At 41.1% G+C, this 16,301-nt stretch overlaps 2 protein-coding genes across 8 annotated transcripts; one reads left to right on the top strand and one right to left on the bottom strand.

The window, feature by feature from the left end:
* Positions 1 to 1,112: 1,112 nt before the first annotated feature.
* On the bottom strand, positions 1,113 to 5,520 carry rpe65a (retinoid isomerohydrolase RPE65 a). Of its 2 annotated transcripts, none has more exons than XM_053438454.1 (14): positions 5,384 to 5,520; positions 5,001 to 5,083; positions 4,722 to 4,872; positions 3,923 to 4,030; positions 3,650 to 3,791; positions 3,395 to 3,542; positions 2,585 to 2,666; positions 2,376 to 2,508; positions 2,137 to 2,276; positions 1,937 to 2,066; positions 1,739 to 1,853; positions 1,545 to 1,639; positions 1,351 to 1,462; positions 1,113 to 1,258 (listed from the first exon to the last, which is right to left on the bottom strand). In XM_053438454.1, exons 1-14 carry the CDS (start codon positions 5,392 to 5,394, stop codon positions 1,113 to 1,115), a joined length of 1,596 nt encoding a protein of 531 aa, XP_053294429.1. In that variant the 5' UTR covers positions 5,395 to 5,520. The 2 variants fall into 2 exon arrangements, with proteins under 2 accessions (XP_053294429.1, XP_053294430.1); XM_053438455.1 differs by having other exon boundaries at positions 4,722 to 4,868; positions 4,997 to 5,083.
* A 2,331-nt stretch (positions 5,521 to 7,851) lies between these two features.
* Positions 7,852 to 14,978, top strand: LOC128455293 (serine/arginine-rich splicing factor 11). Of its 6 annotated transcripts, none has more exons than XM_053438987.1 (12): positions 7,852 to 8,161; positions 9,088 to 9,221; positions 11,622 to 11,737; positions 12,103 to 12,180; positions 12,283 to 12,320; positions 12,431 to 12,564; positions 12,728 to 12,806; positions 12,897 to 13,016; positions 13,099 to 13,188; positions 13,304 to 13,387; positions 14,103 to 14,274; positions 14,381 to 14,978. In XM_053438987.1, exons 1-12 carry the CDS (start codon positions 8,040 to 8,042, stop codon positions 14,570 to 14,572), a joined length of 1,359 nt encoding a protein of 452 aa, XP_053294962.1. In that variant the 5' UTR covers positions 7,852 to 8,039; the 3' UTR covers positions 14,573 to 14,978. The 6 variants fall into 6 exon arrangements, with proteins under 6 accessions (XP_053294962.1, XP_053294966.1, XP_053294967.1 ...); XM_053438991.1 differs by lacking the exon at positions 7,852 to 8,161 and adding an exon at positions 11,266 to 11,390 and having other exon boundaries at positions 9,088 to 10,854; XM_053438992.1 differs by lacking the exon at positions 7,852 to 8,161 and adding an exon at positions 11,266 to 11,390.
* The last annotated feature ends 1,323 nt before the right edge of the window (positions 14,979 to 16,301 follow it).

A 16,301-nucleotide genomic window follows, 5' to 3' on the forward strand; every position in this document is an offset into this window, starting at 1 on the left:
GGACTGATGGAGCAAGCCAGCCAAAGCCATATTAGCTTTGTTTCCTTGTCTTGCATCAGCCGGGGACAGACCATGTGAGTTAAATTGTTTTATAATTAAAAATATAAATAATCAGAAGGTAAATCCTTGTGTGAGGCCGCCGACGCAAGATTAAACTAAATGGATACTCTGTTAATGTATGAATGAATCTGAAGGGTGGTGGGTTTATGACATTGTATTCAAGGGCCGCATTCATTTATATGCACATAATAAGAAGAAAGATTGCAACAAATTCTTTCTCTCAGCGTTAATCAGCTTTGCGGCACAGCGAGATCTGTGCGCTCTCACTCTTTTTAGATTAGATTCAAAGACTAACTTTGAGCAACACAATGAGGACAGACATGGAAAAAGGTCACTTATCCCAATGTGGCCGTAATGAGATTTTGTGTGGCGACATATTAAATCTCTGCAAATATCTGAAGAATGTAGCCTGAAGGATTAACTGAAGTGTCAGTCGGTGCATCTGAAGAAAGGTTTGCTTGTTATACTGTATGAAGAAGCACTGCCGATTTAGATCTAGTCATCAAAAAGAAAAGATAACATATTTTTGTCTGACTCGAACTGAAAGATCAGAGTCTGAAACTTTGAGAATTTGACTGTACAAGGTAAATCCTGTAAATATTCACTTTCACAGGGCCAGACCCAAGATGAAGAACAGTACCACTGCTACCTTAAGTAGCTAATGAAAACTCCACAGGACAGATCCGTACAGAACAGTGACGTTTATTGATACTGATTATTTTATTTCTCCAAAATAAAATGTTAGTGACACATTAGGTGAACCCATCCATTTATTTTATTGAACCAATATTGACATTTGAAGGACAGGACTTTTAAGCCTTTATTCAATATGACAGAATTAAGTTTGAAAGGGGGAAAGAGCGGGGGAGGGATACAGCAAAGGGCCAGGTCGGCATCGAACCTGCAGCCGCAGAGAACACATGCCTCCCTACATGCCCTCCCAACCAGCTGAGCTATTGGGCTCCCCAAAGATATGAAGTCTACTATGTTCAAGTTAGGACATCCTGATCTCGACTCTGAAGGGCCAAAGACGTCCTGAGAGTTGCGGTACATTAGGGTTTGTACATCCCATGGAAGGTGACGGGGATGTCGCACTCCACGTCTGCCCTGGCGACCTCCGACAGATCCTTGGCGTTGAGGATGAGGAGATACGCTGGCCTCTGGGAGCCGGGAGCTGCCACGATGGTCAACAGCACACCTGTCCCCACGGCACAGAGGTAATCATTAGACACGTTTCGTCATAGGCAGCGTGGAAATAAAGATACTGTGTTCATGGTGCTCGTTACGCACCATCATCCTCATCCACCCCATCAGGAGTCTGGATGAACAGGGGCTCTGAGGGGTAGCTGTCGGGCTCCTGCCAAACCCAGGTCTCCCTGGTCTTCACGTTCAACTTGCAGATCTGCACACGAGGAAAAGAAAACAGTCACTGGAGCAGTTTGATTAACACACTCTTTACAACTGAAGGCCGCTCGTGAACATACCCTGTCTGGAATGAAATGGTTGAGACCCAAGCCATAGGCATACGTGTAGTTCTTCCCTCCGTGTTTGCTGTAATTGATCTGAGGGAACTCAAACGCTATAAAAAAAACATTGAATTGGTCAAATGGTGAAGATACTTTGCTGCATCAATTAAAAATGAACTTGTTGGAGTAAAGTTTGATGGTTGTGTGGGCACCTTGGCGAGGCCCGGAGAACAGCACCTCGGGCTCCAGCCAGATGGTCCCGTCGGCGTGCATCGTGGCTGTGGCTGTGGTGTACGGCAAACTGACCAGGTTCTTCCCTTGCTCCTCCTACATCAACGCCGGGACAACATGAGAAGAGAAACCATAGACTCCACCTGTCTGAGAAGCAATTGTGGATGAGTAAGACTCACCTTGTGGACGTCCAGGGGAATCACGTATCTGCGGACTTCTGGCTGGGGCGCCATCATGGCCGCCTTCTTCACCTCGTCCCAGTTGGCCCTCAGGTTGGCCAGCCACAGGTAGTTGTAAACAAACTCAAATCTGCAAGAAAGAAGTGATGGTGAGTAACAAAAGTGAACCAAATTGGATATATGAGACGTGAGCCACTCACCCTTTCCAAGCACACACGTCAAAGACGATGAATCCTTGGTCCTCGTAGGTGTTGATGTGATGAAACATGCCGATGGCCGCCCCTTTGAACTTGTGGTCGATGTACTCGCCCGGGCTTTTCCTGGCAATGTGGAACAGGGTCTACAAAGAAGAATACATCATTGTCAGTTTTAGGGGGTGGGCTGATGATCATTTAAAGGGTCAAACCACTAAAGACGTGGATCTAGTCCTTGTTCTTACTCCTTGGCTCTCATTGGACTCGAAGCAGTCCATGTAGTTGGAGCCTCGGATGCTCCAGGCGCTCAGGAACTTCAGCAGGTTGATCTTCACCGGCGTCTCCACAAAGACAAAGTAGTTTTCTGACATGCCGAAGCTGAAATTAACGAGGGGACGACATTAAAACTCTCTGTGGCAATATCAAGGAATCAAATGGATCAACAACTACACACCTGTGCACGTAGGAGGGCTTGAACCTCTCGGCACTTGGAAACTGCACCACCACCTTGGACTTCTCGATGGGATCAGACTTATCTGAGAAAGACAGCAGAGGTTCAGATGTTTGACACAAGTATGAGGTTTTTATTATCGTGAGTCCTGTTTGCTTGTTTGTCTGTTGCTTAGTTTGTTTGATTCTCAGCAGGATAACACAACCACTACACTGCAGATTTTCACCAAACTTGGTAGAGGGATGGTTCATAGACCAAGAAAGAACTCATTAAGTTTGTTGCAGATCCAGACATTTTTTTTCTACTTTCTTTAAAATAAAATTTACATCCCCTCAAATTTACAAGGGAATGATTCATAGATTTTGATGAAAAAAAATATCCGGCAAATGTAGGGGACTGGTATCTATGCATTTTGGTGTGGAAGTCAAAATCTGGGTTTATTGAATTTAAATGTGTTTCCATCAGGAGACTGTTGGTGGACGATCGTGTTCTATAGATTAATCTAGTTTTATGCTTAATTTACGTTAATCTGTATATGACATTGATACTAAGGCCACATTTTGTCTATTCATTAATACTGTCTGAAGAATGTGCCATTTCCAAAAGAAGGTGGTTAGTTTGCTGGATTTAACAACACATTTGAATCTATTTAGAATAATTTGAGAGAATGTCTTTGTTTTATACATAAACATCATTGAGAGGGGTCACTGTGATTCATTTAACCCTGCGTGTGCCAGTATTATGGTACAACTAGCTTCAAGGGGATGAACCCTTCTGATGAAGTTCTTTTGTCCCTGTGACACCAATGCTGACCTTTCTGTGTTGGTGGGATCTTGACGATGTTGTAGGCCAGTGTCGCTCCTTTGCCCATGCAGTTTCCAATGTTGTACACCGTGCCATCACTTTCAATATGAGGGTGGGCCGTCACTCCATTAATGTTGACATAGTTGCACATATCAACCTGCACAGAAAAGAAAAAACATCATTTGAATCTACTTTAATATTGAGAAATGTCCGTCAGATCATTTTTACTGTCACACATTCTGTGATATTTCTGTATTGCTGTACCTTCTTCAGCGTCTGCAGGGTGTCCGTGTCGACTTTAGTGATGTAATTGGTTTCCGTCACAGCGTAAAAGTCCTCACCGATAGGGTATACGTTCACCAGGCAGTTGTCTGTGACCTCAACGCCCTTGAAGTAAGAGAAGAACCTGGAAAAGAAATGACATCTTTTAGAAAGCAGACACATGGTTGTCAGCAGTGAAAAGGAGAACAGAACCCTGAGGAAAATACATTGTGATGGACAAAGATAAAATTGAGTCTGAGTTCTGCAGTGACTCACCTGGAGAAAATGTTCTTGCAGGGATCAGGATACGCAAACGTACCAAACTCAGTGATCACCACACGCTTCTCTGTGATGGCGCGCACGTACGCATCTGTTTTGACAAACCTGCCACAGAGGAGGGATTGACATTTTCTATATTTTCATTTCACCAACACAACATTACGTTTACATTAAGTCAAACGGCAGATGCTTTCATCAAAAGAGACTTAAAACTGCGAGACAAATCTAAAGCGCCAGGACAACTGGAGCGGTTGAAGTAAGAACCAGGCGCTAAATCTGTTCGACAAGATAAAGTGTAAGAGATCAGATAAAGAAGCACACAGAGAATAGGTGCTAATAGGCATATTAGGGTGTAAGATGAAAGTGTGTACAAATGAATCTTTAAAGGTTTCACTGCTCATTCCTTAAATGTGTCATAGTGATTAAGTAACTGATCCGAGAATGAACCATTTGTTTCTCATGTGTTTCATGTCTTTATGTCTGAAATCCCACCTCCCTCATGTGGTATATTCAATCTGCAGATTGGTGGTCTTTCATATTCTCTCTCTCTTTTAAGTTATGATGCACGTAATACAACTGTTCATTGCAACTTTGGTTGAAAATTCAACACACTAACATACTGAGCATATACGAATGGCAGGATTACATATTGAGAGCTGATTCAAGTCTCTGCAGATTGATTTTGATGCAGCATTTTGACGAAGCCAACCGTTGCTTTAAATCCACAAAACGTCTTCAAAATAATAATTGGAAAATGTATTAGCCATCCGATAAATCACGACAGTGTAAGTCTTACTTTCGGAAGTAGGTAACTTGTCCGTTCTTGAAGTCAAATTGGTGCATGAGGGCCTGGCCATCGAAGAGGTGATAGAACGGTTCATCTCCGACCTCGAAGAGTCCAGGTCCCAAACGGAGAAGACTTCCCTTCAGATAGGAAGGAATCCTGCCTGTGAAATACCAACAGTAGGTTTAATCAGAGATAAATACTCAGACTGCAAATCAATTCCCTGAACAGTGAAATTTATAGAAAAATGTCAATGAGTGTTTTTGTTGTGTCTAAGAGAAGCAAACAAACCAGTGACAGTTGCTGGAAGAGGCTCAGCCAGCTCCTCACACGTCTCAAAGATCTTCTTGTATCCACCAGCTGGGTGCTCGAATCTGTCGTCAGAAAGTAAAGACGTCGACAAACAATGAAGTGAATTAAAGCGAATTAAACTCGAGAAAGTATTTTTATCTGGATCGGGTCACACAGTTTGCAGAGTTCAGTGTGAACTTTCAAATCCTTCATGTGCTCCATCACATCCACTCAGGGTCACAGGGTCAAGTTGCAGAAACTTCTAAACAAAACATCATAGTCCTTTCGTCTGAATATTCACAGTTTTCAAATATTTGTTATTATTTGATCTATATGAATTGAAAATATGACACTAAAATGACAGTAAACCTTCAGAAACTCACCTGCTGACCATGTTGCCTTCTGGTTGTGGCAGCACACAAAACAAAGCTCTTGAGAAAAACCTCTGCTCACTTCTGAACTGGAAAGTCTCTGATCCCCCCCCCTGTGGATTCGAGGTATTTATTTGTCTGGTCGCCCTCAGGGTCACTGCAATCTGCGGCGTAAACCTTTACCCCCGGCCAATCATGTTGCACCGTGAACAAGAATCCCATTGTGCCAATATCCTGTACTGGGTGACTCAATGGGTCGCCCTTCTGAAACCGGATTTATAGCGAGACGATTTGTCACAGAGAACCATGTTCGGGAGAAGGTGGTGCAATGGTACATGTGATTTTTCTTTTAGATTGAGTCAATTGTTCAGAGGTTGTGCTTTAAGTTATAGTTATGCTGAGTCATACTTAGTTCAGTATGTATCAGAATGTTTATGTAGGTCAACCAATCAGCATGAAGCAAATACAATAAACTACAGAACTAGACCTGAATTAATGCTCTGTATGTATGTGTGAGAAGTTATATTTAACAGTATACAGGCTGCATGCTTGTTTTTCTTTTAAATTGAGACAATTGTTCAAAAGTTGTGCTTTAAGTTATGCTGAGTCACACTAAGATCAGTATATATCACAATGCTGATTTAGGGCAACAAATCAGCATGAAGCCATTAATGTTCAATGTACAAGTTAGATTCAAAGTTATATTTAACAGTACACAGGCTGCTTGTGGGTTAATTTGCTACTTTTTAGATTTTTAAAGTTACGAATGCATCAACAGAAGCACTGGGAATAAAACCACATTTTCCAAAAACCACCCTCTTTCTATTTCAGGACAGATATACCTCCTTGTTTTAGATTAAATGAGGATTTTCTGAGTCATAGAATCTGAAAGAAATATTGGGAAACAGTAAAGCATTGAGCCTTTGCTGCTATAATTATGTGTTGTTGTGAAATGACTGTTCGACTGCATGAAATGTGCCAAGTTCTTTGGTTGGAACTCAAAATGACTTAATTTGCTTGTCTCGGTGGAGCTACAGGCCTAATCCAGGTGTAGGGATTATGTTTGCAACGCCTGGAGACAAACGCTGTATTGTTCCTCCTGGGAGAAAAACACCATTAGTAGCGAGGGTTTCGTCAGTGGCAGGGTTGTGGTGTGGCTCCCCCAAGCCAACACATGTGGACTGACTTTAACCAACAACATGCAGCTGAAGCTTTTTCTCTCTGCTCTTAAATTAAACTGAAGGATCAGTGGTAAAGAATGCAGAGAGGCTGGGAGAATATCAGTCGCACCTTTATCTTTGCTCCCACAGGGAATTTAAAACAGGCAGGAGCCACAAAACAGGGAATTTGGCAGAGATTTTATGAAAAAGCCAATAAAAGTGTGATATAATAGACTATAAAACACAAAGTACATTTTGTCTCCGACTTCTCCCTGTGCAACTCTGTATTAATCTGCTGATTACCTTCTTTCTTCTCCGGATATATGAGTAATTGTTTGGTTCGTAAATCTACCAAAAGCTCAAACCTCAAAAGTAATACAAATGAAAACAGTTTTTTTCAAAGACTTAAATACTCACATTTATGAGCCTGGGACAGTTAAACATTTGGCCTTCTTTACAGTAAAAGGACTTCAATAATTGTCACCAAATGTCTTTCAAACAGCCAACTTATTATTTCAACTGTGTGGCCGACTGTTGGATATGGTGTAATTTATCACAGCATCACATTAAATAAACACTTCATATGGTTTGTGTGCGAAATCTGAATTTCCCACAGTAACACCTTTTATCCAAGTGGTGGAATTAAAAGTGCAGAAACATAGAGGAATAGAAGTAAATAGAAGAAAGAGAAGTAAAGTAGAAGTACCTCAACTTGTATCTAACTAAAAGTACTCACTTAAACTGAGAACAATTTCTTTATATTATGTTCATACTGTATATTAGTATTAATGGTAACAGCATAATATTTCATGCTTCTTATATTGAATAAAATATAATAAACATGAGTTCACTGTATTTTATGTGATGTTTCAGAGTTTTATTATCAAATGCCTTACAGCAGTCGTCATTGGCCTCTTTGTTTGTGTGTGGGAGAAGGAAGAGAGACCTCTGCTGGTTGTTAATTTATATAAAAATAATACAATTTTAATATATTTTATTTATTACAGAACCTTTCTTTCATAAAAATCCACTCAAAGGGCTTTACAATAAAATAAGAGCTGTTAAAGAAGACGGATTAATAAGAACTTGTTTGCAGTAAAACAAATAAATGTAAAAACCAGTTAAAAAGTTGTACAAAACGAAGTAAAAAATTAGGTGAATGCTCAAGAAAAAAATTATCAAATTAATTAAAATCAAGATTGTAGAAATATATCTTGATTCTTTTCTTAAATCGGTCAACAGAACTGACTAATACAGATTTTTGGTACATTTTTGGACTTCGCTGTTTACAGAAGCTCCTCCTCATCGCGCATGCGCCCTCTGCTCGGGACGAACTCAACATGGCGGCGGAGAGCAACAGCCTGCTGTTGTAGTTGAGGTTTTTCGCACCTCGCGAGCAAACTACACACAAACGCGCGGATTCCCTCGCCGCTGGACCCTCGTGACTTCATCCTGAAGTGTAGTGTTTTACTCTAGTGTCCTTGTTTTTAGCCGCTTCCGTCGTTAAGATGAGTTACACCACGAAGGTGGTGCAGGTGACAAACGTGTCGCCGAGCACAACATCGGAGCAGATGCGGACGCTGTTCGGTTTCCTGGGGACCATCGAGGAGCTCAAGTTGTTTCCTCCAGAGTGAGTTCACCTCGTGTTGGTTCATTTGCAGATATCAGAGATTAGCTCACGTGTTAGCTTGGTGGCTAGCTCAGCATTTGAAGCGGGACGCAGGGCCCATGCTAACCGGATGCTAACTGTAACAAGCCCGTTGTTAGCCAGATCCACGATACTCCGACTCGATCGTGATCTACTACTGTACATTTACATCTTGTATTTAGTCTCTTGTTTACAGGCGTGTTCGTTGTTATATTATAGTTACTACGTTACTGTGTATTCTAGTGCCCTATAGTTTTTCATTTATTTTCGGAGTATCTACGGTTTTTACTACATTTTATGTTCATTACACTCAATTTGAGTTCTTGTAATTCTTTGTATCAGCTTTATTGTTACTTTGCTCTGAGTACATCCATCTATCTCTCTATATAAATTCGTTTCAGTAAATTGTTCTGTAAATATATCTTTCAATCAAGTGTCTGTTCAATAGTTAGATGTTCATCTTATTAACGATTACATGTTTCCATGTTGAAGTATAGGTTTAAATTCTTGTGTGGTGGTTTGGCTAAAATATAAAAACAAAGGATCAAACTCAGGATCTGAGAATTACATCGTTCTGATTATCATACAATGACCACCAATTTAGTTGACTGTTTTTAATCTACTCATGATGTTTTGGATACATTGATAAAAAGTGTGTGCCAGACAGTCTATTGACTACTGTTCTTTTTATGAACCTTTATCAGAAATGCAGAGAACCTAAATACGGTTAAACCACGAATCCTAACATTTTGTAACAGGAAGCCAGAATACGAGTGAAGGTTTATTTGATCGTTGCCTCTAAGGGAATGAGTTCCAGGGGAAACCATGCACTCTGTTCAAACTGTAATGTCTGTGGTACACAGCCTGTTCGACCCGTTTTCCTAACAGACTTTTGACTTCCTCCACAGTGATTCTCAGATGCCGGTGACGTCACGGGTCTGCTTCGTCAAGTTCCACGAGCCGGAGTCTGTCGGCGTGTCCCAACATCTGACCAACACCGTGTTTGTGGACAGGGCGTTGATTGTGGTCCCGTTCGCTGAAGGTTTGTCACGTTATTATTCCTGCGTATGAGTGGTCCTTGTTGATTGAATGGCATGACTTGTGCCGATGTAATAAAGTAAAAACAATGTCATCTGCGCCATTTTTTGAAGTGTACAAGTCACCTTGACTCTTTGGAGATAATGTGAACGATACTGGTAATGCTCCTCCCTCCCATTGTTTTTAAGAAGCGTTACGAGCAGATACTGGCAGATTGCTGGTATCCTGCGGTGGCACATTCTGTAAAACAATGGTTTGTTTTGCACCTAGAAAACAGAATATACCAAAGTTTGCCTTACAGACAGATATCAGTTGAATATTCTCAAACTGTGGGCGCCGCAGACACCTAAGTACAGAAGTAAAGTTATTTAAATTCTTAACCACATGTTTTTTATCCCCGCCATATTGGACTATCCTGATAAACTTCTCTCTGTTATCTGTGTGTGTGTGTATGTGTGTGTGTGAGTGATTTTTGTAGTGAAGAAGGCAAAAGCAGCCCCCTCGTTGATGAAAGTGGTCCTCTGCCTGCCAACAGGGGATTGTAGACATTTGCAAAGGCCAACGAGCATTCAAGCCCCCACCCCTCTCCTTCTGTGTCCTCTATTCTTTCTCTGCCCTCCCCCTTTTCTCTCTTCTTCTCTCCAATTTATCTTTTGTAGGTGGTTTAGTTTAGAGAATAAAGGTCAATTAAGGATTTAGCCTGAAGCGGTGCTTATCATGCACTACTTTTCAATGTTGCTGAGCCAGGATTTAATTTTATTGCTGAAGCTTTGTTCCTGAACAGAGGAGGCTAGAAATATTCTTCATGTTTTGATGTCAAAAAATTCTATGAAAAGACAAAAACACAATGGTACAGAACTCATATCAGTGAGCCACACTGTTGCACTGGGTGATATTAAATGCAGGCACTAAGGTTTATTTTGGGTTAATGACACAGGCACCATTCAGCTGCTGTAAATCCTTGGGCTCATGCACCAAATTTCTATGAGTCTGCCACTGAAACGAGTCCTGTTACCTCCTGTTGGAATAACGCCTGCAGAAAAGTGCCACGGTTTTATATTTTTCATAAATCACTGAGCTTATATAAAAAATGTAATTCTATATTTGCTTTTGAAGAATTCAGTGGCATTGAATTGGATTTAGCTTCAAGCCACTGACGGATATCGACAGACTGATTATTTAAGACAAAGTTGGGTCTTTGCAAGTATTTTAATCTGCAGTAACCTAAAAAGACGATATACCCAGCCTCATTCTTTTTTATTAAATGTTTAAATTGACTTCTGAAATAACAGACATGACAACAATCAGTTATAAGGGACTGGTTGAAAGAGGCTAAGGCCACAGCACAGTCGGTTTGAAAAGTCAGCTGTATGAGTGAAGGTTGGGATTTAAAAAGGGAAACAGTAAAGTAACGGTTTAACCCCATCTCGTCATAAGTTGTTCAAGACACCCACCCACCCGACAAGACACAATGTTGGTTCCATATTCTCTTTAACAGTGGTCTTCTTCTTTTGTTGTTGTGTTTTACAGTTCTTTTTCCTGGCTCAGCCAGTCCTGTATACCAGGCCCCGCTGAAAATACCATCCAACAGTTTTGTCTCCTCCAGCAATTTCTCTCTCCAGTGTGCTTCTTTGTTTGTATGTTGTCATTATTGTGTGTCTGTATCTATGTGAAAGAGCTGTTTTTTGCTATGAGATGATTGTGAGGTGTTTTTATTTGTTCATATTGGGTCATTTTTTGAACTAAATCAGAATCTTATTGCAAAGAAAAGAGAAATCATGCACTGTTAGAGCAGATAAATCAAACGAGTCATCGTCGGTCCAGGTTTGGTTAATTGATGCAGTGACAGCAGGTAAGAATATCAGACTGATGATGTAACAGAGGACACTACTTACCCTGAATTCTGTTTGCCATTTAGTAAATAACACTTTATCCTCTGAAATGTGTTTTGGTAAGTAGACACTGTTAGCCTGTATAGTGTCTTTTTCCCCCCAAATCCCTAAATTTCTCTTTGTTGTGTGTATCTCGATTTTTCTCTGTGCTTTTAGTAGCGAAGCCGCCAACGTGAGTCGCTTGTTTCAGTAAACATCTAAATGAAAATTGAGGGCACACCCAACTGGAGAAGCAGCAGTGCTTGCTAACGTTTGGTTCATGACTTAAAAAACACGTTCAGGTGATATATTCTTGGCAGTGTTCATTGGAGTAGTGTGATTTATTCCAGCAATAATTTGTCACTGCAATGATGATGATTTTGTTGAATTAAGGGAACTGATCTGTAAGTCAACCATGTTGAGTCCTAGTTTGAAGAAATGCAGTGCGAACACTTGTTTTTCTTTTGTCTTCAAAATGTGTCTCTACAGTTTGTTGTGTTCTTCCCTAATGCCTGATTTTATTTTCCTGATAGGATCTATTCCAGATGAAGCCAAAGCTTTGTCGCTGTTGGCGCCAGCAAATGCCGTCGCAGGAATTCTGCCGGGAGGAGGACTTCTTCCAACGCCCAACCCCATGGCCAATCAATCGGTAAGACTTAATACTCATTGTACCCACTGGGTACAAATTCTCTGACCATTGGAAAATGAAATGTATAGAGGATTTGATCATTCTTTTAGTTGACCACCGAAAAATAACAATCTGCAGTTTAGACTCCATTGATTCTGTAATTCTTGATTTACTGCTTGTTTTTGTGATTCCCAACCTGGGACTCTGGACCCTACTATGGGTCACAGGACGGGTCTGTGAGATGTATCATGGGAGACTAATTATCATTAAAAAAAATAGTTGTCCATGGCCACATCTGTCAGTATCACTATTTCTACACCTGTGTGACATTAAAAAAAGCTTACAAACAAAACTACCTCTACATACTTGTTTTTTTGTTCTTCCAGATGGGAGGGAACCCTTTTGGTCCGACCATGGATGCAATGGCTGCATTTGGCTTCGGAGGATCTAATATGAATCCTCAGGTGAGACAGGGATTAGTATTTTCCCCCAAAGATCTACTATTTAAATGAATATGCAGTACATTTGATATTACACCTGCTCATGTTGGCCCTTTGTCTTCACAGGCTGCTGATCAGCTGTTACGGTTCATGACAGATCCAAAGTACGTTTGTATAAAGAATCTTCCTTGTTGTCTGTAAATGTCTCTGAAGGAGTTTGAAATGATGAATTAAAGACATTGATGTTTGTACTAATGAATATTCCTGTGTTTAGACTGAACCCTCTGGCTGCCGGCTTAAACCTGAATCAAGCCCTGAAGGCTGAGACGTCTAACAAAGAAATCGAAGAGGCCATGAAGAGAGTGAGGGAAGCACAGTCGCTTATCTCTGCTGCTATTGAACCTGGAAGTAAGTGGACTGAAGTTGAGATGACTGTCCTGCTGGGGAGTTGGCTTAGCATTCTGAAAGTGTCTGTTTTGTCTACGCTGCAGTGATGGAGTCATAATTTAGGTTACTGTATTTTTCACCTGGAAAATCTTTGCACGACTGACAACTGTTTTTTGTCCTGCAGATAAGGAGAGCAAGAAGAAGCACTCTCGCTCCAGGTCGAGGTCCAGGAGGAAGTGGTCCAGATCCCGCTCAAGGCACAGGTGAAATCTACCATTAATGTTGTGAACAGTTGAAAGGGAAAACTTTTCCAGCATACAAAGGTGTTAAACGGTTTGAACGTCTTTTTGCAGGCGAAGCAAAAGCAGATCCAAGCGTCGATCAAACTCGAGAAGCAGGAAGCGCTCAAAGAGCCCACGCAAGAGACACACCCGCTCCAGGGACAGAAGCAGGCGATCACAGAGCAAATCCAGGTGGATAAACTTTGTAACATGCCTCTTTCCCTCAACAGATCCACAGCCTGTCAGATATATTAAAACATGTATTTATTTTCAGAGATAGAAAGAAAGAGGACACTCGGCGAAGAAGTAACAAAACACCGCCGAAAAGTTACAGTACAGCCAGGAGGTCACGCAGCGCGAGCCGGTGAGCACAGACCTGGTTCTTCATGTCCTCCAGCACAATTCAGTTAAACGCTTCCTCTGCCTCCAGGTCAGAATTCAGTGGTGACCACAGTTTAACGTCTTGTTGTGCTTCTCAGGAGACGCAGGAGAAGTCGCAGCAACAGTCAGCCTATTAAAAAGTCTCCAAAGAGGAAGAGCTCCAAGTCTCCATCTCCTAGGAGGTCAGTGTGTGGTGTGGATCTTCTGTAGATGATACATTGATGTTATACATGGTCTATTTTAAAGTAATTGCCTCTTAAGTCATTTTCAGTTAAGACAGATACAGTATGTGATTTGGTTTATTTTACATAAACTGTAGTTCTTTTCATTAGACTTTGACCAAGGAGAAAATATTGGCACATTTTGTTCACACTGACATTTTACATATAAACCAAGAGGATTAAAGATGAAGTCATACAGACTGATTGGTCTGAATTGGTTCTGTCATCATATTAAATGTAATCTTTTTGATTTTCTGACACTAATTTAAAAACTAAACTCCTATTAAATCAACTTTGTGGACATGAGCTCTCATGAGAGCAATGTCTGTCACACAACGGCAGTGGAACAGAGATGATCAGCAAAAAAGTGCAATGATTAACTTCAATACCTCTGCCTAGTTCCAACAGTCTCCTTAAATCCATCCAGCTGCACCAAACTGCACATAGTCTGATATCAGTCCCCTAAACTTTACTTCATCTAGATCCATGAATCATTCCCTGAGAAATGGGTGAAATGTCAAAAGAAAAGAGAACACGCCTTATTTTGCAATGTTAATGAGAGAGGGAGTAAAATGTCCTGGATCCGCTCTTTATTCTGCCCAAAAATGTATTTATAGTGCCTTTGTATGAGTACATCCAGGGTGTTTAATGACCGTTTATGTATTTCCTTCTACAGGCACAAGAAGGAGAAGAAAAGGGACAAGGAAAAGGAGAAAGATCGCAGGAGTGATAAAGATCGTAGTCGAGAAGAACACGATCACTCCAGCAGCAAGAAAAAGAGAAGTAAAGACAAAGAGAGAGAGTACGAGCGGAAATCTGATGATCATGGTGACACCGGAGATGTTAAGGTTGGTTATAGTATCTTTCATTCTAATGCATCATCATCTATGTTTGCTGAAAGTGTACCAGGATAGAGATGTTAAAAATGTCACATCCATCGGTTTCCTGTCACAGATCACACGGGATTACGACGAAGAAGAGCAAGGCTATGACAGCGCGAAGGAGAGGGAGGAGAGGAAGGACTCGGACGACTCGGCTCAGTCGCCTCGGTCGGTGGAAGGTAACGGCTCAGCTCGGTCCGTTAAACGGGCCAAAGTTAACGGTGCTGACGACCATCGTGAAGCAGACATGGACGTCAGTGACTGATTGGCCCGTCCTGCCTCGTCCCACATTATCCCTCTGTTTTGGTTGTTTAGTGTTACTTGTTTTCTCCTCACTGAAGTTTATCCAAAATGAAATGTTGAAAAAGTCAGTCTCTCTCCTGCTTCGTCACGTTGCTTTAAAGTACCCGCGTGTGTTTAACCTCGCCGGATGCAGTTAGTTGAAACCGGAGGTAGGCTTGCTTTGCTTTCTTTAGCTTCTTCTTCTTCATATGTTGTATCTTTACATGTTTTGTTCAGTGATGTGCTGTGACGCCCAGGCCTTGTTCCCCCCCCACATATGTTCGGAAACATTTGCTTCGTGTCATTTGAAAGTGTTGATGTTTTATCAGGGATTTGTTTTTATAATAAAGCCTATTTGGTGAACAGAGACTTTGAATTCACCACTTTAACCACAATCTGCAGTGTGTCATTTATATTTACTGTTTAAACTCTTTTTATATTTGAATAGTGCCTTTCCAGTCTTAGACGTTAAGGGACATTTGGGGGTTCAGTGTTTTACCCACTCGAACTCGAGGAGCCAGGGAACCGAACCACTGCTCTTTTGGTTAGTGGACGACTCAGCTAAATAAATACCTGACATCTAAAGCGGGTTCGGGTTAGTCCTAACCCCCCATCACATCATCAAGATATTAAATGAGAGAAGTACAAAAAATTAAATACCAGTGACCTATTCCGTGCTTCATGTATTAAGCACTCACAGGCACTGACAGACAGTGAGGCCCTATTGAAATTGAAGAAATTATTATTAGAGCCCGAGCACTGACCTGCGCAGAAGCGGACTGCGCACCTCATTTAATTAATTTTAATGGTTTAAAAAAATATATTTTATTTTATTTTTAAATTTAAATAGTGTAAGACATTGTGCAATGAATAGGTAGTTGTAGTCCTGCCAATTTTAAGGGTTCAATAGTTAAAAAAGTACACTTCGGCATTCAGATGGGGAAGAGTGGGAATCGAACTGCCAACCTTCTGGGTAAGGTTTGGATTACCTTCTCATTCCCAGAAGTATTTTCTACTTTACTACATATATTTGACAGCCTTACTTAAGTTACTTTTATATTTTTGGATTTTAGATACTGGATGATTTAACATGCTTTAAAAACCTATTGTTAAAGAATAACCCAGTAGTTTCCAAGGCTTCCGACGCCTTACAATAATCAGTGTGGGTAACATTTAATATAATATAATTATAATTATATAAAAAACCTAGTTTATATTCGGTGATCAAATAAATTGCATATAATTTCCCATCAAATAGCACAAGGAGTAAGGGTCATTCATTACTCATTAATCAAATCAAAACCTACGGCCTCCTGAACTTTCTTTGAAGGTGAGCTGTCCCTCTGTCCCCCTCTGGATGTCCTCGTTCAAGTTTAGCTTCTCAGGTTGACTTCCACTTCATGCACAGACCAGGTGAGGCCTCACTACTGCACGAATCTACAACAACAACAAATCCCTGGATCTTTGCTGCTTAATTTCCAAGCAATCTGCTGCTGCTGGTTACAACTGTGATGTCCTGAGGCTGCCCCCTGCTGGCTGCTGGCTTCCTCTGCTCCTCTTGTTAAACATGTATTTATATACCTCTGCCAATGAGGTTATTAGCCCTGTCCGTCCGTCCATTTCTCTGTTGGTCTGCAGGATTATGTAAAAAACTACTTGATGGAAGACAGCGCGACGTGGTTGAAGGTCGCGTTATGGTTCAGAGAGGAACC

The sequence above is a fragment of the Pleuronectes platessa genome, chromosome 13 (assembly GCF_947347685.1).
Source record: "Pleuronectes platessa chromosome 13, fPlePla1.1, whole genome shotgun sequence".
NCBI lineage: Eukaryota > Metazoa > Chordata > Actinopteri > Pleuronectiformes > Pleuronectidae > Pleuronectes > Pleuronectes platessa.